Source organism: Dermochelys coriacea, chromosome 3 (genome assembly GCF_009764565.3).
Source record: "Dermochelys coriacea isolate rDerCor1 chromosome 3, rDerCor1.pri.v4, whole genome shotgun sequence".
NCBI classification, from domain to species: Eukaryota; Metazoa; Chordata; order Testudines; family Dermochelyidae; genus Dermochelys; species Dermochelys coriacea.
In genome coordinates, this window is record NC_050070.1 from 129,582,077 (window position 1) to 129,608,270 (window position 26,194).

General features: G+C 39.1%; 1 protein-coding gene across 2 annotated transcripts in view; it reads left to right on the forward strand.

Annotated features, from left to right (window-relative positions):
* The window catches only part of SMOC2 (SPARC related modular calcium binding 2), a 191,993-nt gene that overhangs the window by 82,158 nt on the left and 83,641 nt on the right, over positions 1 to 26,194 (forward strand). Inside the window, exons 3-7 of one of the 2 annotated variants that reach the window (XM_038397794.2) lie at positions 1,435 to 1,541; positions 2,978 to 3,077; positions 19,052 to 19,099; positions 24,036 to 24,086; positions 24,886 to 24,960. In XM_038397794.2, the coding sequence (XP_038253722.1) occupies positions 1,435 to 1,541; positions 2,978 to 3,077; positions 19,052 to 19,099; positions 24,036 to 24,086; positions 24,886 to 24,960 (381 nt within the window). Of the gene's footprint in view, positions 1 to 1,434; positions 1,542 to 2,977; positions 3,078 to 19,051; positions 19,100 to 24,002; positions 24,087 to 24,885; positions 24,961 to 26,194 lie in introns of both variants that reach the window. The other variant, XM_043511322.1, reaches the window with a different exon arrangement.

A 26,194-nucleotide genomic window follows, 5' to 3' on the forward strand; every position in this document is an offset into this window, starting at 1 on the left:
TCTTGTTAACTAACTTTTCCTATGTATCTGTGAAGGGTAGAAGGTTTCTGTCCATTTGCTAGGTGACATATTGGGTCTCTTCAGATGTCCCTTCTGAAACATCATAATGATTCAATGTTTAATCTTAATACTTAACTTTTTATAAAGTCATAATGATTTTCACTTCTAATAACTTTACAAACTGGATTAATCCTCCGAACACTCCTATGAAATAAGTATTATAATTTCCACTTTACAGAGACGTAAACTAATGCATAGAAATTAAGTGACTTGTCCAAGTCCAGAGAGGAAACCAATATGAGAGCAAAGATTAGGACTAAGGGACTCCTAATTTCTAGACCAGCACTCAGATGATAACTACTATTACTTTACACTTATTTAGCACTTTCGAGGCCAGATTCTCTGGTCCTTTTACGGCAGTTTAGCGTTAGTATCATAGAATCATAGGACTGGAAGGGACTTCGAGAAGTCATCTAGTCCAGTCCTCTGCACTCATGGCAAGGCTAAGTATTATCTAGACCATTCCTGACAGGTGTTTGTCTAACCTGCTCTTAAAAATCTCCAATGATGCAGATTCTACAATCTCCCTAGACAATTTATTCCTGTGCTTAACACTCTGACAGTTAAGAAGTTTTTCCTTAGCACAAAGTTTCCCTAAACCAGGTGGATGTTGGCCAGTGAAGAATTTGACCTGTACTCAGAAATCCTGCAGTTCCATAGAGGCTGCATAGTGGCTCTAATACCATTCCCCCACCCCCAGCCTCTGGCACAGTGGGTGGGTCAAGGGAAAAGGGGGCATGGCTGGGGAATCCAAGTTTGCCAGAATTAAAGTATGTTTCAGTTTTCTCGAATCCCATAAACCACAGCTGACTTGTTAGCTATATTTTTATAATCATAGAAATTAGGGATAGAAAAGATGTATTAATTATTATACATACTCCTTGCAAGTGAAATAATTAGTCCACATATTGTACAGTAGATTATTATTATTAATTTGTATTACAGAAGCACCTAGAGATGCCACTAAGAGGAAGGCCCTCTTGTGATAAGCAATGTAGCAATGTGCAAACACATTGTGTGAGAGAATCCCTGCTCCAAACAGCTTGCAGGCTAAATAGACAAATGTTGGGAGGAAAAACCTAATAGTAGGTGTACTGCTGGTAGACCAACTACACTTAATAGAAAATAGATACATTTATTAGATGTATATGCAGGATCGTACCAAAGGGAAGCAGTGATGATATAACTTTTTTGATTTTCTTTCATTTTTTTCCTATTTCTAAACACTCGGGTAACAATACATCATCAGGAAAGAAAGGATCCAATTCTTTATTTGGGTCTCTGAACCTTCTTCCTTGTTTATACTTTGGGCTATCACCTACACTCTCTTTAATGTTGCATCATTCATCTTGTTTGTTTTCTCCCTTTCCTTAGATGTTTCCAGGTGTGTGGCAGAGAGAAAATACACCCAGGAACAAGCCCGCAAGGAGCTTCAGCAAGTTTTCATTCCCGAGTGTAATGATGATGGCACATACAGCCAGGTTGAAAAGTTTTGGCTCAGTATTTTTATGTCCTGTTGTTCAGCATGCTCATGTGTTTGTGATGCAGCGAGGGAATTCCATTAACACTGAAGTTTAGAAGTGGGAGAATAGTTCACGTTTTGTACCAATTTAGTCATTGGCCTCTCTTCAGAAATGATCAACAAAATAGCTGAATGTGATGTTGGTTATTGTGATGTGCACCCCATTCCACTAGGGTGAGACAACCAAGTCATTTCTCATAGCTCTCTGACGAGTCATTAGCTGGTAAAATGTGTATGATTTCTTTCCTGTTCCTGATCCAAACCAATAATCTTGTGGTAAAAGAGTCCATATCCTATTTCCAAAGCCATGAGTCATACAGTAATCCTCCCTAACCCCTGCTGAATCTCTGTTCAGGCATCATGGACTGAGACTGAATTACTCAGGCAAGGACTTAGAATCCAAGAGGGGTACAATCTGAAGCTTTTATCGCAGTCAGATACATACTAAGCAGGACTGTCTTCTGCTACCATTATAATAAGTTTTAAAAGTAGAGTCATGTAGAAAGTTACTGTAGTCATTTTTAAGTGTAGCTAATAGTTTACATTTACCATATAAATATCAGTATGGTAGAGAAAGTGACACTAGACTCCAGGAGAGATGTTAAGACGTTGGGATTTATAAAGCAATTAATGTAAAGTAGGCATTCCAGTAGTTTGCTCTCTGAGAGCTTTGGGCATGAATAATACTGGAAAATGTGCTGTATCCTGTTGTTACTGTGTGCGAGATGATATGTTGTCTATCTGGAAAAAAGCTAGAGGGGACTTACTTCAGGAACGGAGACAGTCAATCCATGTGTCCCCTAGGGAGCTTTTGTGAGCTTTTCATAATGCCTGTATCCTATTCTTTCAGTATAGGACATACAACAAGCAAACACACATTAATAGCTTTCTCCTCAGTTCTCCACTGAAGCACCTACTGTAGAGTGCTTGAGGGAGGCTCTGCTTTTATGCTTTAAGGATATTCATCAGACTTGAATTATGGTCTATTAGTGTTCAGAGTAGCAGCCGTGTTAGTCTGTATTCGCAAAAAGAAAAGGAGTACTTGTGGCACCTTAGAGACTAACAAATTTATTAGAGCATAAGCTTTCGTGAGCTACAGCTCACTTCATCGGATGCATCCGATGAAGTGAGCTGTAGCTCACGAAAGCTTATGCTCTAATAAATTTGTTAGTCTCTAAGGTGCCACAAGTACTCCTTTTCTTTTTGCGGTCTATTAGTGGATTATCTTACTAGACACAGAAAAAGACATTTGATATCTTTAAAAATATATTCTACTGGAGGACTCCATTGTACTCAAGAGACATATATAAATATAGACTCTATGTGCCATGAACATTTCAATATGGTCAACATATGTCTCATAGATTTCCCTCACTTGATGTAATTTCCTGACAGGTTCAATGTCATAGTTACACAGGATACTGTTGGTGTGTCACTCCCAATGGACGTCCAATCAGTGGTACAGCTGTAGCACATAAAACTCCACGATGTCCAGGTAAGTAATGATTTAGTTTATCAGTGACAGCTATCCATTTTCTCTACCTGTCTCAGTTTTTAGGATTTTGTACAGTGCTCATTAACATGATACCTATGTGCCAACATATAGTGTCATGCAACAGCATTGCTGAAATGATTATTTCTATATCTTATAATTTTCTTCCTTGTAAACTCACTGCAAACATTCCATAGAGTTTTACTTTTTAAACATTTTAAGTATTAAGAACAATTAAAAAAAACAACACTGTCCAAGGTTTGGTATTGTGAAAAAAAATTCTCACCAGTAGCCAAACGGGGGTGGGGGGAGGGGGAGGGAGAGGGGAAGGGAGGAGGAATCACCACACACTCTTTTCAGTAAAGATGAAAAGTAGTATTAACATCAACGTTAAACCGTTGTTTGTAGAAAATGAACAACAAACAAAGACTGCCATTCCCACAAGTTTTTACTTTAAATCAGTGCACATGAACAAATTAATCAGTTTTTTAGAGACTGCCTTTTAGCCTCATTTCAAACATGTCAAAAATGTATGATAAATCAGAATTGTACAAGCAACTGTACCAATTACTTTTCCAGGTGCTTTAGGTCAATACAACAGCTCTCTTTCTACAGAGAGAGCACTAACAATATTGCAGCTTTGTGAACTGCAGCAGCACTACCCCCTGCACTTTAAACTTTTTGTAGTGGTAGGATTAATTGACACCTTGGCTCCCTGGAAGATAGTGTTAGGCAAAAAGATTTTTTTCCCAAGAATCAGGGAAGCACAGACAATGTTAAAGGAGGTTTATTCATGGTACCAGGAAGACTGATAAACAGCTTCCAAAATATGGTGCTACAGTGGCCTGTTATATACATTCTTTTATTAATTTATTCGTATATATTGTTACAAGTAAAAAAAAAACCCTAAACAAACATAAAAATAAAAAAGTACACATGTATAGAGGTCATCCTAATTGCATTAAGCATCTATGTCTACCTTGCGAGGGAAAAAGGCGGGGTGAGGGTGGGGTAGGGATGAGTGCTTACAAAGATCCAGTGGGCTGTGAAGGGAAGTTTTGTTCTGTTTTAAGAGCTAAGTTACTGGGCAGGCATTTAACCATATAAGGTTATTAAGTGTTTACATTTGTCAGTGCCCTTGGGCTACTAAAGCATTTCTGCTTGATCTGTGGTTTCTGTCTTAGTTGTTAGCTAAATTTTAATTTTTGCCTGACAATAGGCAGAGTTGAAGAAACTGAGATATGGCTTCTGGTAAGGCTCCCTTACCCAAACTTTCCCGATAGTTAAGCATATTTTCAGAGCAGAAACCTTTATTATTATAATAATAATTACAAGAAGGGAGACGACCAGAAAAGAAGTTAATATGTAAGAACAAAAGAACATCAACATTTCAGGCTGCTTTTAAGCCTTGTGTGACTTAAATGGTGTGGAGAGCCTTCCAAGTGTCCTGTCCTACGGTAGTTATTACCCCAGGATCCATAAAGTTCAGTTTGTCCAGTGATCTAGTCCAATCTAGCATATATGCTGAAGAGTCACTTTGGAGTCAGACAGAGTTGCCAAGAGCCACATAAAATGTTCACAAGTTTTAAGATTTAATAATATACACAGAAGTGTATTTTAATGTAATGATTGATGCAACTCTGACCCTGATTCAGGACCATATTAAAATGCTTAAGTGTTATCCTAAATAGGGATGTATTTAAGTGGTGCTTAAGTGCTTTACTTAATTGAAGCCTCCAACAGGAGTTTTGCAATATCAGTGATCATAAAACCCAGTAGCTCCCTCAATTTCACTAACCTCAACCAAAAAGGATTATGCATGTGCTGAAATCTCAATAAATAATTGTCTAATAGCTCTGCCACAGTGTGTGGCATTAATTTCTGCTCCACGGTTCTGCTGAATTACTTACTGGACAAGCAAATTCATGGGATTTTTCATGTTCATTGTAATCAAGAAAAAAATGTGGTTAGTTTCAAATGCTTTAACTGATTAATCAAGACACAAATTGTTCAGTTTCTTCACTTACACCGCTAAAATGTTTGCTTTGTTCAATCAAAGTCATGATGTGAGCTGGAATATAGCCATAAGAAACCCATCTTTCTTCTGTATTCAGGACCAGGGCCCCAGTTTTGCAAAGACTCATGCATGTGCTCAGCTTTACGCACATCAAGTAGTCCCGCTAAAGTCAATGAGTCACATGTGTGCAAGTCTCTGCGGGATCAGGGTCCAAATCAGTGCATAGGACCCGATTCTGCACACTAAAGTTAATGGTTTTCCATTTATATGAGCGGATGCAGGACTGGGCTTATAATGTCTCAAATACCTAGGAGAGGATTTTGAAATGCTGTGATGAAGAGCTCAATCTTACTTAAAGAGGACTACACAACCACCTACTACCGTATGAGAGACAGTGCTACAAATTTTAGAAGTTTTATACAGTGAAATAACACAATCCCCTGTGCTAATTTTGCAGAATGACATTCTTGCTGAAGCAGAGCTGCAGCTCTAGTCTGTTTCCCAGTCTGTTTCCAGGATCACCATCTGTCAGGACTGGAGAGATTTTTTTCCAGAAGGAACACTGAAGTTTTCCATTACATCTACTATTTGCTTTTATCTTTTTTCCCTTTTCTATCATTATGCCCAGGAATGATGCCCAAAATATCATTACTTACACAGAGTTCATACTTGCTTCTTTCTTAATTAGTTCTTTTGGGATATCACAGGCTCTTAACCAAGCCAAACTGATAAACTGTGTAGTTTCTGGCCTATTCTCAAGAATTCCCTTGCTGTTACTTAATATTGCAAGTATACATGTTACAGCAGTGGAATCTGAAAACTGAATGGTCATGTATTCTTCAATTGCCTATGCTTTTCTGGGGACAGAATGTTGTGGTTAGTTACAAGGAGGTCTTTGATTATTCCAACATTTACACATACAGTTTCATCACCTTGACTTTCATATGAGTGGTTGCATGGTATCACTGTTATCTGCTATCTCACATGGCTTACTTCATGGAACTTTTGCTAATAGATGTGTTTCTTCTTTATTTAAGGGTATGGATTTATTTGATATGTGGATTTACTTGCACACAAATATTTGGCTTCCAAACAAAAATGCTTAATATCAAAAAGTACATATCTCTCTTGGGTTGATCTTTTGTGGTGGGATATTAGATGTGGAGTCCTGAACAAAAGAACACTTTTTTATCCATTCCTTAGGAAAGGTCTTGCATTCCTAGTCCTATTTATATTTCTTCAAACTGAGCATGGATTTTGAAGTATTTGATGTTTGCTTTTTCACATTGTGATTTTTTTTCAGCTTCTGTTTACATGTTTAACCAGCTCATAAAATAACAATTATAATCAGGGAACTCCTGTACTTCTTCCCAAAGGCCTAAAACTCTAACCAACACCTCATGATACTGCCATCCCCATCCTCTCTGTAGCTAGTAAAATTATGCTCTCACCATCTGATCTCCTCATGAGCTCTTGTCTTATCCTTGTATTGATTGTAAATTACTTGGGCAGCTACTATGTTTTTTTCCATTTTTTGTATAGTGCTGACCACACTGTCAGTGTAATAACCCCCACCAGTTTATACCTGTGACCTTTGACACTTCACTTGAATCCAAAGTAGACACAAATCCTTTAAGCAGATTCATACAGAAAGATGCTTGCTCCCATTCAAAATCCCATTGACATCAGCAGAGCATGGTGTGGAAGTGGGAGTCTGCCTTTACAGATCAAATAGCATAGTCCTTAGCCTTGGTTAGTATTTCACCCTATTTAGCAGAGATTTTCTGAAACTCCCTTGGCTATGCCTGTTACCATGATGGTAGAGTCTTTTTCTGTGCTTATATTTTATTGAGGCAGCTACTGTTAAGCCCATATGTTTATAGTGATTCACCCATGATGCTAGAAAAACACAATACCAGAAATTCCAAATAATACCTAATAATACAAGTATTCCTAATATGAACAATTAAAACTGTAGCTCTTAAGAACCTAATGGCAGTTTGCTGCTCAGCCATTTATTTTCTGTTTTGGAGGCTTTCAAATCTGCATGCCAGATTTGTGATGTTAGATAGTTTTTCTCTGGCAAATTTCCTTGTCTAAACTTCATGTTGAAGTGGCCATCAATTCAGTATGGTAAACAAGACTTTTGACGCAGCGATTCACTTATTGAAATCCTTATTTTAGATCAACAAAAACATTCTGCAAGATTTTTTTATTTAATTTTCATTTTAATTCTCAGGGAATTTAGCAGTTCTGAGGGGAACAGAATTGAGACAAGCAACTCATTTCACATAGGCTGCTGAACAGTTGTCAAGTGTAATGGTTTTTCATTACTATCAGCCTGGGTAACAAGATCTGAACTGGTGAGAAGTGATAGGTTTTATATTTCTTGATAAAGCAGATTGAGAGGTGACTTGATCACAAAGTATAAATACCTTCCCAGGGAGAAAATACTGGGTTCTAAAGGGCTTATTAATCTAACAAAAACCAACAGCTGGACGTTAAAGCCGGACAGATCCAAATTAGAAATAAGACACACACATTTTTAACACTGAGGGTGATTAACCACTGGAACAAACTACCAAGGGAAGTGGTAGATTCTCCATCTTTTGTTTTAGGTTCACCCTGTACTTTTCTTTTGGTGGCCGGTAGAATACATACTCGCATAGCCCCCTTAGCAAGGGTATGAACAGCACTGTGGCCAGGCAGGCACAGCTTTAGGTGAACAGGGTAAAAGATGAGACTGAAGGGTGTGAGGATGTATGCAAGTACATGCTCTCTACTCACCCAAGCCATGCCTCCCTGTCTATACTGCTGTTTTTTAGCTGTGTATTGTCCCATTGCATACCTGCTGCTGAATCCCCCAGAGAGAAAGACTATAGCAGGTGAGAGGCAGTGGAGAAAGGCATAGGCAGTTACCCACTGTGTAACCTTTCTCTGCCACAGGAAAAGGTAGAGGAAAAAGGCTTTGCCAGCTCCTCACTACTAGAATCCTTCCCCTGCCACAGAGAGAGGCTCAAGAAGTGGGGAAAGGCTCAGTCAGGCTTGGATGCAATGTGGACGCAGTCCGCTTTTCTCTGTGGTATGTAGCTACAGATACACTGATGTAGGTGTAGGCTTGACATCTTCAAACCAAGACTGAGTGCCTTTCTGGGAGATATGATGTACCCATACACAAGTTATTAGGCTTAACATAGGAGTTACTGGGTTGAAATTTAATGGGCTGTGATCAGATTAAATTATCTACAAGAGATCAGATTAGATTATCTAAAAATTTTCTGGCCTAAAAACTTATGCGCAAACCTCACAGCTGTGTAATCCACTTCATATTGCTTTTTGCAATCACATTAGCACCACTAGTAATAATTGCTAGAAACTCTAGCTGGGATTTTCAAAGACGTCTAAGAGATTCAGGTACCCTACTCCCATTAAAACCGAGTAGGATTTCGACGTGCAAATCCCAGACTCCAGTCTTCAAAAACAAACAACCTTTAGCATAAATCTTTCTGAAATATGATTAGGTGGGCATCACATATGGACTAATTCAGCATCACATTCTATTGCTTCAGAAAGACTGCATTAAGTAGAGCTCTTGGTCTTAGGTTTGAAATGAATTTGCACAGAAATTCGAGGTGATTATGAAAAAAAATCAACATTAGAACTGGTCAGAAAGTTATTTTACCATTGAAAATTTCAATTAAATTAAAAATAATGATTTTGGCAAAATGTTCCACCAAAAAATGGACTTTTTGGCAAAAAATCTAAACTTAACAATTTTTGGCTGAAAATCAAAAATACTTGGTTTAAAACTTTTGGTTTAAAACTGAACATTGCTATTGGGAAATGCCATTATGACCATTTACACCAGCTGACATTCTGCCCCTAGGGTTGTTATAATACTCCAAACTAGGCAAAAATCATGTTCTAATTTTGGGGTTTCATTGCTATAAGTTTCCAACTATTCCACTTTTCAAGGCTTTTTATTACCGATCTATAATAATCTGTCTATAGTTTCTGCAGTATGACTTGCTCAAAATGCAGTTTTTCAGTGTTTTCTGCCAGGTGATAATACAATAGATATTTAAGTTGCTAAATCCATCAAATCATAACTTAATTTAAATTGAAGTTGTTCCCATTTTGCATAACATTCTAACATAATAATTCCTCATGTTATGATAATGGCTCTTAATGAACTGCTCCATTTCTTGTTTTTAATGTATATTCAGTCTGATATCAAGAAAAAGAAATCAGATTAAACCCTCACTTTATTCTGAAACTATTTTTATAGACGAGCAATAATAAAGCATTTAGTAATTTTTAGCAGGTGTTTAATGAATGATGCGTTGGCTCAACTAGGGCATGATTCAAAACTCTTTGAATTAATTGGATTTTTTAAAAAGACTGTCCGTTTAGTTTATGGTTTTTAATGCTGTCCATCACCGTAGTATCTAAGTACCTTCCATGTAAAATCAATAACAATAGAAAAGTCTGTAGTGGACTTCATGGAGCTTCTGAATCGCCTCTCTCTTCAAGGTAAAAACTGTACTGGGGTGTTTTTGTTTGCTTGCTTGTTGTTTATTTGGGTTCTCTTGTTTAATTTGTTTGTGTTACAGGTTTTTACTTCTATTTTTAGTTTTAAAAAACGGGGGGGGCTGTTTATTTGGGTAGATGAGGCTATCACTACTGTTAGTGTCATTCTTGCTGTGGTGGAAAGGCTTTTTCAAAGAGGAAGGGCTTGTAGTGTTTCCTAAAGATGATCAGATTATGTATTTACCTAATGTGCTCTGGAAGTTCATTCCACAACCGGATCCCCTTGACCAAAATTGTGTTGTCCCCAGCTCTCACAAGCTTTATGTTGGGCTTTTTGAGGCGGAAGCTAGGTTTTACACAGGTCTGCTCTTAATTCCTTAGAGAACAGAGCCCTTTTAGAGGACAGAGCCTCTGTTAATGTCAATGTTTATCGATGACACCACACTAACCAACAGGCAGGAGTAACAATTTTGAGTTGTTTCGTTAATTACTGGCAGTTAAAATGGAGTGACAGAATTTGCCGTACCAGATCATGTACAGTCACTAGGATACCCTCTCTCTAGCAGCGGTCATTATCTGATGTTTCAGAGGAATCTGGAACTGTCACCCTAATGTGAATGTGCCAACTATAAAAGGTTGTACATGTGTATGTGAAAAATCCTTCCTGACCTCTGTGTTCATCAATTAACACTCTGGAGCATGAGATTTATCTTTATCTTAGCCTCCATAATGACAGGTTTCAGAGTAGCAGCCGTGTTAGTCTGTATTCGCAAAAAGAAAAGGAGTACTTGTGGCACCTTAGAGACTAACAAATTTATTTGAGCATAAGCTTTCATGAGCTACCCGATGAAGTGAGCTGTAGCTCATGAAAGCTTATGCTCAAATAAATTTGTTAGTCTCTAAGGTGCCACAAGTACTCCTTTTCTTTTAGCCTCCATAGTAACAGATGTTACAACTGATTATAAAATTTCACAGCCACAGGATCTGATTACATTTCTTTTACTTATGTCATAAATTTAAAGGGAAGGGTAAACACCTTCAAATCCCTCCTGGCCAGAGGAAAAACCCTTTCACCTGTAAAAGGCTAAGAAGCTAGGATAACCTTGCTGGCACTTGACCAAAATGACCAATGAGGGAACAAGATACTTTCAAAGCTGGAGGGGGGCAAGAAACAAAGGTTCTCTCTGTCTGTGTGATGCTTTTGCTGAGAACAGAAAAGGAATGGAGTCTTAGCACTTAGTAAGCAATCTAGTTAGATATGTATTAGATTCTGTTTTGTTTAATGACAGGTTTCAGAGTAGCAGCCGTGTTAGTCTGTATTCGCAAAAAGAAAAGGAGTACTTGTGGCACCTTAGAGACTAACAAATGTATTAGAGCATAAGCTTTCGTGAGCTACAGCTCACTTCACTGTAGCTCACGAAAGCTTATGCTCTAATACATTTGTTAGTCTCTAAGGTGCCACAAGTACTCCTTTTCTGTTTTGTTTAAATGGCTGATAAAATAAGCTGTGCTGAATGGAATGTATATCCCTGTTTTTGTGTCTTTTTGTAACTTAAAGTTTTGCCTAGAGGGATTCTCTATGTTTTGAATCTGATTACCCTATAAGGTATTTACCATCCTGATTTTACAGAGGTGATTCTTTTATTTTTTTCTTCAATTAAAAATCTTCTTTTAAGAACCTGATTGCTTTACCAAAAGGTAAAATAGTTTGTACCTTGGGGAAGTTTTAACCTAAGGTGGTAAAAATCTGCTTAGGGGGTTTTCATGCAGGTCCCCATACATTCATGAAAACCCCCTAAGCTTATTTTTACCAGCTTAGGTTAAAACTTCTCCAAGGTACAAACTATTTTACCTTTTGCCCTTGGACTTTATTGCTGCCACCACCAAGCGTCTAACAAAAATATAACTGGGAAAGAGCCCACTTGGAAATGTCTTTCCCCCCAAAATCGTCCCAAACCCTGCACCCCCTTTCCTGGGGAAAGCTTAATAAAAATCCTCACCAATTTGCATAGGTGAACACAGACCCAAACCCTTGGATTTTAAGAACAATGACAAAAGCAATCAGGTTCTTAAAAGAAGAATTTTAATTGAAGAAAAAAATAAAAGAATCACCTCTGTAAAATCAGGATGGTAAATAGATTCATAGATTCATAGATACTAAGGTCAGAAGGGACAACTCTGATCATCTAGTCCGACCTCCTGCACAGCGCAGGCCACAGAATGTCACCCACCCACTCCTATGAAAAACCTCACCCATGTCTGAGCTATTGAAGTCCTCAAATCATGGTTCAAAACTTCGAGGGAGCAGAGAAGCCTCCCTCCAGTCAACCATGACCCATGCTACAAAGGAAGGCAAAAAACCCTCCAGGGCCTCTCCAATCTGCCCTGGAGGAAAACTCCCTCTCGACCCCAAACATGGCAATCAGCCAAACCCTGAGCACATGGGCAAGATTCACCAGCCAGATACCCAGGAAAGAGTTTTCTATAGTAAATCAGATCCCATCCATCTAATATCCCATCTCAGGGGATTTGGCCTATTTACCCTGAATATTTAAAGATCAATTACTTACCAAAATCCCATTATCCCATCATACCATCTCCTCCATAAACTTATCGAGTAGAATCTTAAAACCAGATAGATCTTTTGCCCCCACTGCTTCCCTTGGAAGGTTATTCCAAAACTTCACTCCTCTGATGGTTAAAAACCTTCGTCTGATTTCAAGTCTAAACTTCCTGGTGGCCAGTTTATAACCATTTGTTCTTGTGTCCACATTGGTGCTGAGTTTAAATAATTCCTCTCCCTCTCCTATATTTATCCCTCTGATATATTTATAGAGAGCAATCATATCTCCCCTCAACCTTCTTTTAGTTAGGCTAAACAAGCCCAGCTCCTTAAGTCTCCTTTCATAAGACAAGTTTTCCATTCCTCGGATCATCCTAGTAGCCCTTCTCTGTACCTGCTCCAGTTTGAATTCATCCTTTTTAAACATGGGAGACCAGAACTGCACACAGTATTCTAGGTGAGGTCTCACCAGTGCCTTGTATAACGGTACTAAAACCTCCTTATCCCTACTGGAAATGCCTCTCCTGATGCATCCCAAAACCGCATTAGCTTTTTTCACAGCCATATCACATTGGCAGCTCATAGTCATCCTATGATCAACCAATACTCCAAGGTCCTTCTCCTCTTCCGTTACTTCTAATTGATGCGTCCCCAACTTATAACTAAAATTCTTGTTATTAATCCCTAAATGCATAACCTTACACTTCTCACTATTAAATTTCATCCTATTACTATTATTCCAGTTTACAAGGTCATCCAGATCCTCCTGTATAATATCCCGATCCTTCTCCAAATTGGCAATACCTCCCAGCTTTGTATCATCTGTAAACTTTATTAGCACACTCCCACTTTTTGTGCCAAGGTCAGTAACAAAAAGATTAAATAAGATTGGTCCCCAAACCGATCCCTGAGGAACTCCACTGGTAACCTCCCTCCAACCTGACAGTTCGCCTTTCAGTAGGACCCGTTGCAGTCTCCCCTTTAACCAATTCCTTACCCACCTTCTGATGTTCATATTGATCCCCATCTTCTCCAATTTAACTAATAATTCTCCATGTGGCACGGTATCAAATGCCTTACTGAAATCTAGGTAAATTAGATCCACTGCATTTCCTTTATCTAAAAAATCTGTTACTTTTTCAAAAAAGGAGATTAGATTGGTTTGGCACGATCTACCTTTTGTAAAACCATGTTGTATTTTGTCCCATTTACCATTGACTTCAATGTCCTTAACCAATTTCTCCTTCAAAATTTTTTCCAGGACCTTGCATACTACAGATGTCAAACTAACTGGCCTGTAGTTACCCGGATCACTTTTTTTTCCTTTCTTAAAAATAGGAACTATATTAGCAATTCTCCAATCATTCGGTACTATTCCTGAGTTTACAGATTCATTAAAAATTCTTGCTAATGGGCTTGCAATTTCAGGTGCCAATTCCTTTAATATTCTTGGATGAAGATTATCTGGGCCCCCCGATTTAGTCCCATTAAGCTGTTTCAGTTTCGCTTCTACCTCTGATATGGTAATATCTACCTCTATATCCTCCTTCCCATTTGTCATGCTACCATTATCCCCAAGATCCTCTTTAGCCTTATTAAAGACTGAGGCAAAGTATTTGTTTAGATATTGGGCCATGCCTAGATTATCTTTAACCTCCGCTCCATCCTCAGTGTTAAGCGGCCCCACTTCTTCCTTCTTAGTTTTCTTCTTATTTATATGGCTATAGAACCTTTTACTATTGGTTTTAATTCCCTTTGCAAGGTCCAACTCTACTCGACTTTTAGCCTCTCTCACTTTATCCCTACATCTTCTGACCTCAATTAGGTAGCTTTCCTTGCTGATCCCTCCCATCTTCCACTCCCTGTATGCTTTCTGCTTCTTCATAATCACCTCTCTAAGATGCTTGCTCATCCAGCTTGGTCTACAACTCCTTCCTATGAATTTTTTCCCCTTTCTTGGGAGACAGGCTTCCGATAGCTTCTGCAGTTTTGATTTAAAGTAATCCCAGGCCTCCTCTACCTTTAGATCCATAAGTTCTTCAGTCCAATCCACTTCCCTAACTAATTTCCTTAATTTTTGAAAGTCAGCCCTTTTGAAATCAAAAACCCTAGTTGCAGATTTATTTTTGTTAATCCTTCCATTTAGTTTGAACTGAATTAGCTCATGATCACTTGAGCCAAGATTGTCCCCTACAACCATTTCTTCTATGAGGTCCTCGCTACTCACCAAAATTAAATCTAAAATGGCATCCCCTCTAGTCGGTTCAGCAACTACTTGATGAAGGAATCTATTAGCTATCGCATCTTGGAAAATCTGAGCCCTATTATTATTACTAGCACTGGTCCTCCAGTCTATATCTGGGAAGTTAAAGTCTCCCATGATCACGCAGTTTCCATTAGTATTTACTTTATTAAAGACATTAAAAAGGGCTCTATCCGTATCCAAATTAGATCCCGGAGGTCTATAGCACACCCCAAGCACTATCGTAGGAGAGGCTTTACTAGTTTTCTTCCCCAATGTAATTTTTGCCCAGACGGACTCTGTCTTATCCATTGCATCGCTTCTTATTTCTTTACATTCTACCTCATCATTGATATACAATGCTACTCCACCCCCTTTACCTTTGTTTCTGTCTTTCCTAAAGAGCACATACCCTTCAATACCTGTAGTCCAGTCATGACTACTATTCCACCATGTTTCTGTTATCCCTATAATATCTGGTTTCACTTCCTGCACCAGTAGCTCTAGTTCCTCCATTTTGTTACCTAGACTCCTCGCATTGGTGTACAAATATCTTAATTTTTGCTGTTTGGCCTCGCTCACATTTTGTACCCTATTAGGCACAGTCATTCTATAGCCAGTATAACCTATTAGACTAGTATCCACACCGCCCTCGCTCCTTATATACATTCTCCTACCCACGGCTGTATCCTTTCTTACTTCATCTTCTTCCCTCTCAATGCTAAAATCTGGCGTGGAGATTTTCTGGACATCTCCCATCCATCTCCCCTCAATTCCTAGTTTAAAGCTCTCTTTATCAGTTGTGCCAGCCTCGATCCTAGAAGTCTATTTCCTTCCCTACTCAGATGAAGTCCATCCCGAGAGAACTGACCTCTGTCCGTGAATGCCTCCCAGTGGCCATACATCCCAAAGCCCTCCTTATAGCACCACTGCCTAAGCCATCTGTTGACAGTCATAATCTTGTCAGACCTTTGTTGCCCTTCTCTAGGAACAGGAAGGATCTCGCTAAAGATCACCTGAGCCTCAATTTCCTTAAGCGTCTTCCCCAGCCTAGCATAGTCTCCCTTGATACTTTCCAGCGAGAATCTGGCTGTATCATTTGTTCCCACATGAAGGATAATTAGGGGATTCTTTCCCGCTCCCTTGAGGATCCTTTTCAACCTCAGGTCTACATCCCGTATCTTAGCACCCGGAAGACAGCACACCCTTCTATTCTCAGGATCAGCTCTAGTTACAGGCCTGTCTATTCTTCTCAATAAAGAGTCCCCGATCACATACACCTGCCTTTTCCTGGTGACAGTGGTATTCTCCAGTCTCTCCCCTGTTCCCTCTGGCTGCAAGTTCTTTCCATTCCTATTTTCCCTTACAATCCTCTTCAACCCAGCCTGTATCCTCCTGGGGCTCATATTTGGTGTAGTCTCCCTTGACTCTTTCCCTTTTCCTATAGGACTAGCCTCTCTTCTCTTCTTCCTTACCGTTCCACCTTCAACAAGTACCTGCTGAGCCCCTTCTTCATTTTCCAACTCTGCAAACCTGTTCCTAAGCTCTATTTCTCCTTCACTAGCCCGTCTTTTTCTCTGCCTGGTTCTTTGAGTCACATGTTTCCACTGACCACTTTCCTCACCCAGTCTCTCCTCAAAATTCCCCAGCCCTGCTTCCATCTGTGAGTCTGAGCTTTTCCCTTCAGATACCTCATGTCTTTGCTCCATCATCTGCTCAAACCCCTTCCTAAACTCAACCAGACTTTCCACCTGCATCTCCAAACCTTGGATCTTTTCCTCCATCAGCTCTATCAGACGGCATTTCATGCAGACAAAACTCTTACCGGTTCCCCCCTCCAGGATCATGTACATACCACAGCTTCCACATCCAGTCATCCTCAATGTGTCTTTCACTACAGGAGTCACTCCCACAGCTGCCTCTGTATCTGTCATCTCCTTCCCACCTAAATCCTGTTAATCTGGGAAACACAAGCCACACCAAAAAGACCACCCCCCCAGCAAAAGCAAACCTCAAACAAGCACCACAAGCCAAACTCCCCTTGCAAACTCCCCCTCAAACTCCCCTGTTTAGAGCTCTGTTTGCTAGCTCCTGTGCCGCTGCAGCTGTCTGTAAATACCTTACAGGGTAATGAGATTCAAAACATAGAGAATCCCTCTAGGCAAAACCTTAAGTTACAAAAAGACACAAAAACAGGAATTCCATTCAGCACAGCTTATTTTATCAGCCATTTAAACAAAACAGAATCTAACGCATATCTAACTAGATTACTTACTAAGTTCTAAGACTCCATTCCTGTTCTGTTCCTGGCAAAAAACAACATACAGACCGAGAGAACCTTTGTTTCTCACCCCCCTCCAGCTTTGAAAGTATCTTGTCTTCTCATTGGTCATTGTGGTCAGGTGCCAGCGAGGTTATCCTAGCTTCTTAACCCTTTCCAGATGAAAGGGTTTTTCCTCTGGCCAGGAGGGTTTTAAAGGTGTTTACCCTTCCCTTTATATTTATGACAACTTATGATTAAGGTTATGGTATGGGTATTTTAGATTTCTCTGAACAAGTTATTTGCAATAATACATTTAAAAAAGATTTTAATGTTATTTAGGTTGTTATTAAGTGTGCAAAGTCAAGCACTCAAAAATTAGGAAATGGTAGAATTAAGGGAGCCTGTGCAACCTTAATTTTCCCCCTTGTTTAAGCATCATGACAGTCTGTAATTACATGATAGCATACTATTTTTCCCCAGCACCCATGCCTCATTCAGCTAGCAATGATGCTTAGTTACTATCAGCCTGGGAGAGATTTCAACCATTAATCTAGGGCAGTGGTGGGCAACCTGTGGCCTGCAGGCCACACATGGCTCATCAGGGTAATCCGTTGCCGGGCTGCAAGACAGTTTGTTTATATTGACCATCCAGAGGCTCGGCTGCCCGCAGCTTCCAGTGGCTGCGGTTTGACATTCCCAGCCAATGGCAGCTGTGGGAAGTGGCGGCGACCTTCAATGTAAACAAACTGTCTTGCAGCCGGGCAACGGATTACCCTGATGGGCCGTGTGCAGGCCGTAGGTTGCCCACCACTGATCTAGTGTGAGCAATTCATAGATACATAAATTCATAGATTTTAAGGCCAGAAAGGACTATCAGTTATCATTCAAAGTTTCCATATCTCATTAGCAATCAGTTCTCCAAGCTATCCAGTGCCCCTATTTCTTCTTAACGGGCAGGACTCTCATTTTTATTACATGGATGTTTGATAAAAAGAACTTTTGCCTGTTTTAATCAACAAATTTTTCAATTTTATCAAAATTTTGCCATCACAAAATTTCCAAGGAATTTCATGACAAAGATCAAGAATTGTATTCGAATTTAATAAGCCTAAACTGGAAATTAAAGTGAACAAATAAAAGTAGTTGCAACATAAAACAGATAATTGTGCAATACAATTTGCTGTTTCCTATTTTTCAGTTGTGCAGATAAATACACTTTGATCCACCAAACTATGTAATTTGCAGTCTAAATATTAAATGCCACAACAATGAACAAATCTTTACAAATATTTTGTAAAAATTATTGTATTTAATTTTTCATTTTGTTTCCTCATTTACATATATTAAATGAGAATTATTTGAAGCATACAACTACTGTCAGTTTGGGGTCCTGGATTCACCAGTCCATCAAATTCACTTTGTGATGCCTATGTGGTACTTAAATCAGCCAGAGATTTGCCCTAGAGAGTTCCCCCGGTGTAGAAGGAACTGATGTAAAGCTAGTGGAGGTAGCTGTGTTAAGGGGAGGGGACATTGGGATCAGAGTGGCAGCAAGGCAGAGGGGAAGAGAGATGGCATGGTGAAGCAATGCTCTGCTATGCCCATTTCTCCACCAGCATAAAGTCCCGGGAGTGGGGGCTTACATCAGTGATATAAATTAAAGCTGCCTCCTACTACTTTAACATATGACAGCACTGGATAAATGAGATCAGAGAGCCTTGATTGGCTCTTATCAATCCCCCCTCTCTGCCGTGTCCAGGAAGATCTGAGAAACCATGGACAACAAACTATCTATTTGAAGTATCAGAGAGGTAGCCGTGTTAGTCTGGATCTGTAAAAGCAGCAAAGAGTCCTGTGGCACCTTGTAGACTAACAGACATATTGGAGCATAAGCTTTCTATAAGGTGCCACAGGACTCTTTGCTGCTTTTATCTATATGAAGGGTTTGATCTTTCAAATGGAGCCAACGGGACTCCTATACCTAGGCAGAGCCCTATTGAAGTCAATGGAGTTTCACACAGGTGTAAAAGTCTGCAGCGTGGATCTGATTGCAGGATATGGGCCTATGACTATGACGTGCATGAGCATGTTTTCTTGCATGTGTATTCCTCTGCTGTGCCTGGGTTCTCCTTGACTTAGGTCCGGTGGTGACCAAAAACAAACACCTCACCCTAAGTTAATCATGAGCAAATGTCAGTACCGGGCCAAGCCAAAATCCATTGGCTTACAAAGGAAGAAATGTCTGGTATTTATGGCTGACAGAAACAGAGGGGAATAATTTAGACTAATGTGTGTCACTACAAAGGTGAATGGATAATGAAAGTAATTTTTTTTTTTGGTTTACACTTTTTTCCACTTCCAGGGTCTGTAACTGAGAAGTTGCCACAACGAGAAGGTGCAGGAAATACAGGTAAATGTCTTAGAATGTTGTGAATTTTTTTTTAAACTATGGAAACTAGTAAACTTTCAGGATTTGAAACCTTTATCTTTCACAAGTTTGAAATGAAAGTTTTTTTGTGTTTTTGGTTTTTTTTTTTTTACTTGTCCAAGTTCATTCCTAGAGATTTTGCTGCATTGGGCTAACTGGAAAATAAACTCCCTTCCCAGTCCATTGCTACCCTCCCAGTAAACAGTTTTTAAGTCTTTTAATTGCCCCTAATATTCTCTAGCCCTGGATGGCAGCCTGTACTGTCTGTCTGGTAATGCCAGCACTGTCTAGCCCCAAGATCCAGGGAATTGGTACGATTACTTCATCTCCATGGCAACCTGGACTTGCTCATCTGAGGCCTGGCACTTTGTTCTCTACAGTGATGAGTTCAACTCACATTCATAGCCAAAGAGTTGCTGCTGTTAAAGATACAAGCTCATGTATGTATCCTATAATAATTCACGTTTCTGGGGCAAATTTTTGTGTGATGTGACTCCACCAAGGTTGTAGGAGTTACACCAGGCATGAATTTGTGCCCTTGACTTTATTTAAGATAAGACCAAAAGAAAAAGAAAAAAGTAGTAATTCTAAAGGCAAATGAAAATATTTAACCAAATTATACTCTCTGTAATGCTGGTTTAAATGGACTTTAAAGGAGTTACTCCAGATTTATGCCAGCATAAATAAAAAGACTGTTTGTAGTTATAGTTGACTTATGATTTTGCAGGAATTTTAACAATTTTATATTGTACCCTGATTTTAGTTTGACCAGTGTAAGTGGCGCTATTATGTTGAGAAAATCAGTAGCTGTTCGAAAGTTAGTTATTAAAAGATACGTTAATGAGCAGGAGAAACCTTTCCTTCATGTGTTTACCAGATAGCCTCTGGGCTCCACTGACTCCAGTTATCCACAGACTCCTAGGGAAGTTTGCTGTGGGTCATGAATTTTATTCTCAGCTGTGAACTACATTATCTGTACCATGTAAAAAACTTGTCGGGTCTTGGAAGCCTTTGTTTTTGTCTTTGAGCCTTTCTTCGGAGAGCTGAGCAGTGGTGAAGATTAATTAAATGAGCCTTCCTGTCTACATTCAACTCTGCTTGATGTGTATATTGGCCGAAACCAGGCATGAAGGGAAATGTTGTAGAACACTGAAGCATCCAGTTGTGTTCTTTGCTGTTGAGGGCAACCAGCTGCCAGTACTTATCTGGCTAAAGATGTCTGACTCTTTTTTAGTTTCCATGCCTTATTACAGACATACTTTGGGGTCCTATTTCTCAATCATGCCCAGAGTGTTCTTAATCAACATTTTCCATATTTTAAGATTTTGTATGAGTATCTTCATCTTATAGCCAACAAACCTTGCAAAGTCCTCTCAGCATGAGAGTGAAATTTCCCTTCAGAGATTAACTTATTCTCTTCCTGGCTCTGGTGGGAGCGGGGAGGAGGAAAGTGTGTCTTCATCTGAGGTGGGTATTGATCTGCTGATACACCTTTGTTTTATATTATATAATATTCGCTTACTTTCCTCAAAACCCTAATGCACTCATGGGTATTATCATCACCTAGGAGATGTTCTGTTGTGAGGTGGCAGTCAGATTTTAAATGCCATAAAGCCAATGCCATAGAATGCCAGAAACGTAATGATTATTGATGAGGATGTGTGTGAAAGCTGAGTTATTTGCAAAGCCCAAATGAACAGCATCTATATCACCAGGGGTCAGAGATAAACAGAGTGCATGTGTAATGTAGCCTTCTTCATCAAAAATGTTTGCTTTTGACATTACACAAGTTACAGTTGACTTGTGCCTTGTTTTTATTCACCAGCACAACTGCAGCACAAAGTGCAGATGTCCTGTTTCCCAGGAGGTTCCTGATTCTTCCTTTTCAGTAGCTGAATCCTTCCTCCCCACCAACCCTTTCTTCCAATCTGTCCGTTCCTTGCATTTTGCATTAACTAGCACTTTCAAAAACGTCAGAACAGATCTAGGGAGCACTACATAACTATACTACCAGTTGAGTGACAGGAATTTCAGATCCATCTTTGGTTTTACAATTCATACAGTAGAAATATTTTATAGTTTAAGAACACAATAGGACTGCAGCCTCTGAGACACTCCCTTCCTCCAGGAATTCCTTGAAGAGTCAGAATCCACAGATTAGAATAGAATAGAATAGAATAGAATAGAATAGAATAACTGACAGACCATACCTAGATGGCCAGCAAGATTCCTGTGATATTTCTAAGTCCCACACGAATGAAGCTTGTCTTCTGATTTGGTTATTCCAATAGTAAAGCAAACTTTCAGGCCTTTGAAAATTAGGGTCTCTACGGGACAGAAGCCGTGCTGCTGCAGTGCTCTTAAACTGTGGAGGGACAAAAGCTTCAGGGACGTTTCCTAATCCACTTTCCTAGTGGCCCCACAATCCAGAAATTTAACCTCTTTCCCACTCAGGAGAAAAAAAAAGTCTGTCTTAGCCACAAGTCCTCTTGTTCTTTTTGTGGATACAGACTAACACGGCTGCTTCTCTGAAACCTGTCTTGGCTGAAGAACACTGTTATCTGAATGACCGCCATATCCCCATCCTCTGATTTTAGCCAGGGGCATGGCAATGTTTTGAATAAGTGAGATCTGAGTACCAGAGCTGTGTTTAAACATACACATTCAGTGTGATCTGCATGAAATATAGTGAATTTGGAAAACCAGTTCAATTAGAACTGCTCTGATTTTATATCGTGATGATGCAGTATTGCTTCTTATTCTGAACAGTGAATTACTGTATATCTTCTTCCAAACACTAACACTGTTTTTTCAGAAACAGGTGGATCTGAAAGAGCAAAAACAGGAAATTACTGGTGCCCCAATGGGATTCTTCCCTTCAAGTTAGGTATGCCTCAGGTGTGTCTATTGCCCTGACCCCACTTCTGTGGAGAGCTAATCTTTTTCAGATTATAGGGATATCCTCAAATCAAAGATCTGATTCATTAATCACCAGCAACAAGCTTCTCTCTCTTCCCAATTCTATGCCAATTTTTGGACAAGGCCTTTTTTGCACCTTAGCTCCTTTAAAAAATATTGTCATGGACTAATGTTAAATGCCACTTGAACAAAGATATTCATAAATGGAACAATGCTGCCACTAGAATACTTTTCACTGGGCTGCTCGTCTGTAAGGTTTCCAGTAATATAGCTGAATTCAGACAATATCACTTCCAAGAACAAATGCCCTATCTAATGAAAGGGTATGGTGGAAAACAATTAGAAAATTATAATCAGATTGAATTAATTTATTTGTATTATTTATTATTCACTTTGCCCCCCAAATCTGGAGATTTTTCTGAATCAGATAATGGTTGACAATCTAATAGTAAGTCTTGAATTCATATATAATTAGATGTGTTTGGTGTCTTCTCTGAAATGAGTTGGTGGCTTCAGTCCACTTTCTACAGAATATTACAAAAAACACTGGTGAAACTGACAGCAATGTGCACTCTTGTCATCCATCTCAACATAGTGACCAAATATTAAATGGATATGGAGAATGAATGACTTGCTCATATAAACAGGAAGTCCCCCACAAGTTTAGATTGAAGTATATTGGTTGGGAAGTTTCCACTGTTGCTGCTTTGCTTTACCTGTTCTGCAGAGAGAGGACTTTAGGATAGCATGACTATCCGTCTAGTATTTATCAGCAGTACTATGTTCCTGAGGAGTAAATTGTGGTCTCGTATTGGGAAGACAGATTACTTCTCACTCCCTTGCATGATCTGCATAAAGGCAACAGAGTGGCAGACAGTGTAGTGGGGACAAGGGAGCAGGCAGAGGCAGCTATTGAGTTGCAGTGGCAAGGAGGTGGATGGTATAGTCCATTTTCACTGTTGCCTGAAATCATCCTAGTAAAAATAGGTATATGAAAAAGCTATATTCTGTTATAGCTTCTATGCAAAAGATTGGGTAAACAATCTGGAAACAACATTGTGATCCAGAAGTGGTGACTTCAAGGAATTCTAGCCAAATCCTGCACAGAGGATATTGTTTCTGGTGGGGCATCAAAATGTTGCAGGCAGTTCTGCTTCACAAGAAATGCCAGCAACTGGCTGATATGGACAATTAAGTTATGTTGCATACTGTGGCTCATTCAGCGTATTAAAACATATAAACAGCCCACCCCTTCAAATAGCTAAAAAATGGTCTTTGGATTGAAAATATGTATTACTGCTTTCCAGAGATTGCTCATTTGAACTATTTTTTATAGTGAGATTTTCTAGCTACATGTATTTCTTGCAATGCTTTTGAATAAGTTGAAGATTTATCCTTATCTTTACTGTATTCTTTTCGGTACATTTGACTCCCTCTTCTCTTGCAGTGGTGGTTGGTTGCAAGGCATGGGGATGCCTGACTGAAGGATGATAGCAATGCAAATGATTATCTGGTTCTTTAAGGAACTTGTTTTTGAAAACAGCTGGCGTATCAAATGAATTTTGCTGGGCCAAAAGAAACCCTGGTTTTGTTTTAGGCTGGAGAAGGACTACATCCATTCATTTGCCCAGATTGCTTTTGCTTTCACAGGGCTTCCCTTTTCTATGTCTATATCAGTTTCTTCTTTTGAAAATATTTGTTTAATTAGTTATGTTCTATAGGAATCAATGCATAGTATTTTTTTAATCCCTCGCAGTGTACAACTCACTGACTGATGTCTCAAAAATCTTGCACTCAGGTCATTCACATATATATAAACAGTAACCTTGAATGCCGTAGATTTATAAGCTGTAGTTTATGTGTGTGATATAATACTTATGGTGTTTGTTAACCGGCCGGAGCTATGTGCAAATCATTAGCATCAACCATGTATGTACACTTATTTAATTTACTCTCATAATTGTAGTCTCCTTGCAAATCTTTTCCATTCTGAATTCAGATGATGCCTCAGCTCCTGCGCTGGAGACTCAGCCTCAAGGTGATGAGGAAGGTAAGCATTTTTAGGAATGGTAACAGAGTAACGCCAAAATGACACATTATATACCATATACTGTAGCATAACTGTTACCTTAGAGAAAGGGCTCCCAAATGTTACAGAATTTAGCACGCTTTTGGTGATTTGCCAAGAGGCTGAAAGCTTCCATACCTGTTTCCAAGTGGGACAGCCAGAGTACAGCAATCTTACTTGTAAAAAGTGAGCAAATTTCATAGGGACCTCACGGAGACACAATAACTATGGAATCTCATAATGCCAAGTTCTCAGTCATTTTTCAAAGTGAAGATGCTCTTCAGACTTGAGCTGTTAATTTTAAAGCGTAAAGGGCCAAATTCAAATGTGAAAGACCAAATTCTACCCTCGTTATGCCCCATACATCTCTTCTGACAACAGGGTAAGGTCCATATTCTGCCATACTTCCTCACATTGGGTGATAATCAGCCCTGTGCTGAAGGCCAATACAATGCCTACTTGCCACATCAGCCCTATTTTGCTGTATTGGGCCTACACTCAAAGTCAGTTATTACTCATTGTGCGTAAGGATGGCAGAATCTGGTATGAAGATATTAACACATAGGTGCCAGATTGTACCATATTTTTTCACTGCTGCTAAGTGCATGAATGTAGCTGTTCTAAAGTGCTGCAATGTATCCTTTTCTTTGTTAGACACGTACCATAATATGTTGTCAGCCTTATCTTGTTCATTAACCACTTAATGTTTGTTTGCTACAGATTGTTTTAGTTTTTTAAATGATGATAATAATATAAATTTTATCATGCTTGATTTTTCTAGATATAGCTTCTCGTTACCCTACATTATGGACTGAGCAAGTAAAGAGTAGGCAAAACAAAACCAATAAAAATTCAGGTAAGATTATGTGGTCTCCTTGCTTTGCAAAGTTGCTTGGAAGCAATTTATTAATTCATATTCAAATTGCAGTTGTGGAAGTGAAAGTCATTTTTATACACCAGAGCTTATACTTCCATCTTCCCATCACAACAGTGTCTTAAAGATTTGTGATGTAATGTAGAGATTATGTAACATGATTATTATATTTTCCTTTTTTACATTTAAATGTTTTTGGCCAGCTCCTCAGCTGGTGGAAATCAGCACAGTTCGTTTGAAGTCACTGGAGGGAGCCATGACAATTTGAACAGCTGCAGATCTGGCACATTTATTTTTCTCATCTACATGAACACTTTGCTTTTTTTGTTTGGAATATGTATTTTTAATTGATTTGGTACAATATAGTAAGTATGTATTTAGAAAAAGATGGTGTAGGGCATATGTGTGAGGGGAAATCTGGATGAGACAGATCTGAAAGGGAGAAAGAAATTGCTTGTCAACTCAGAGAAAACTGGAAGGATAGATTTCTCAGTTTTTCTTTCTTGTTTTATAAATGTGTCATCTGCCAAATTATGATAATTTGTGTGTTAATTGTCAAGGACCAATTTAATATGGGTTTGATGACATTGATTTGTATTTTATTTTTAAAGTTTTGACCTTACTCTGTTTGTTAGTCTATCACAAGTGAGCTTTCAGAAGGGTGGAACTGGGCTTCTATGCAGATGTCTAAGACCCACAGTGAAATCTCTCAAGTGCTGAGAAATCTCCTGCTTCGGAGGGCCACAAATCCTGCCCCCCTGATAGGATGATCTGTAGAAAACTCTCCAAGTAGAACTGCACTGAGTTGCGTGGCTGTCATATGTTATTTTCCTACTTCAGCCATTAATTGAGCTCCTATGTCAGGTAATGCCATATGCATGAATAATAGATAATAGCAAGGGATATTCAGTTGGTACAAAGCATTTATACAAAACTGAGGTATTGTTAATAAAGCCCCTGATTCAGCAAAACACTTAAGCACACATTTAAGTCCCAATGGAAATTAAGCATTTCCTTAAAATTAAGCAAGTTAAAATGTTTTGCTGAATTGGGGCCAAAATGGATATAAGAAGATGAGCAGTGATCAAAACAAAGAAGGGTATATTATTGTAGGGCCCCACAAATCCCCACATGTTAACTCTATGGTTTATTCATAGCACCAAAACAATACTTTCCAATATTTCCCTTTTCCCTCCAAGAGAGTATCACAAAGACT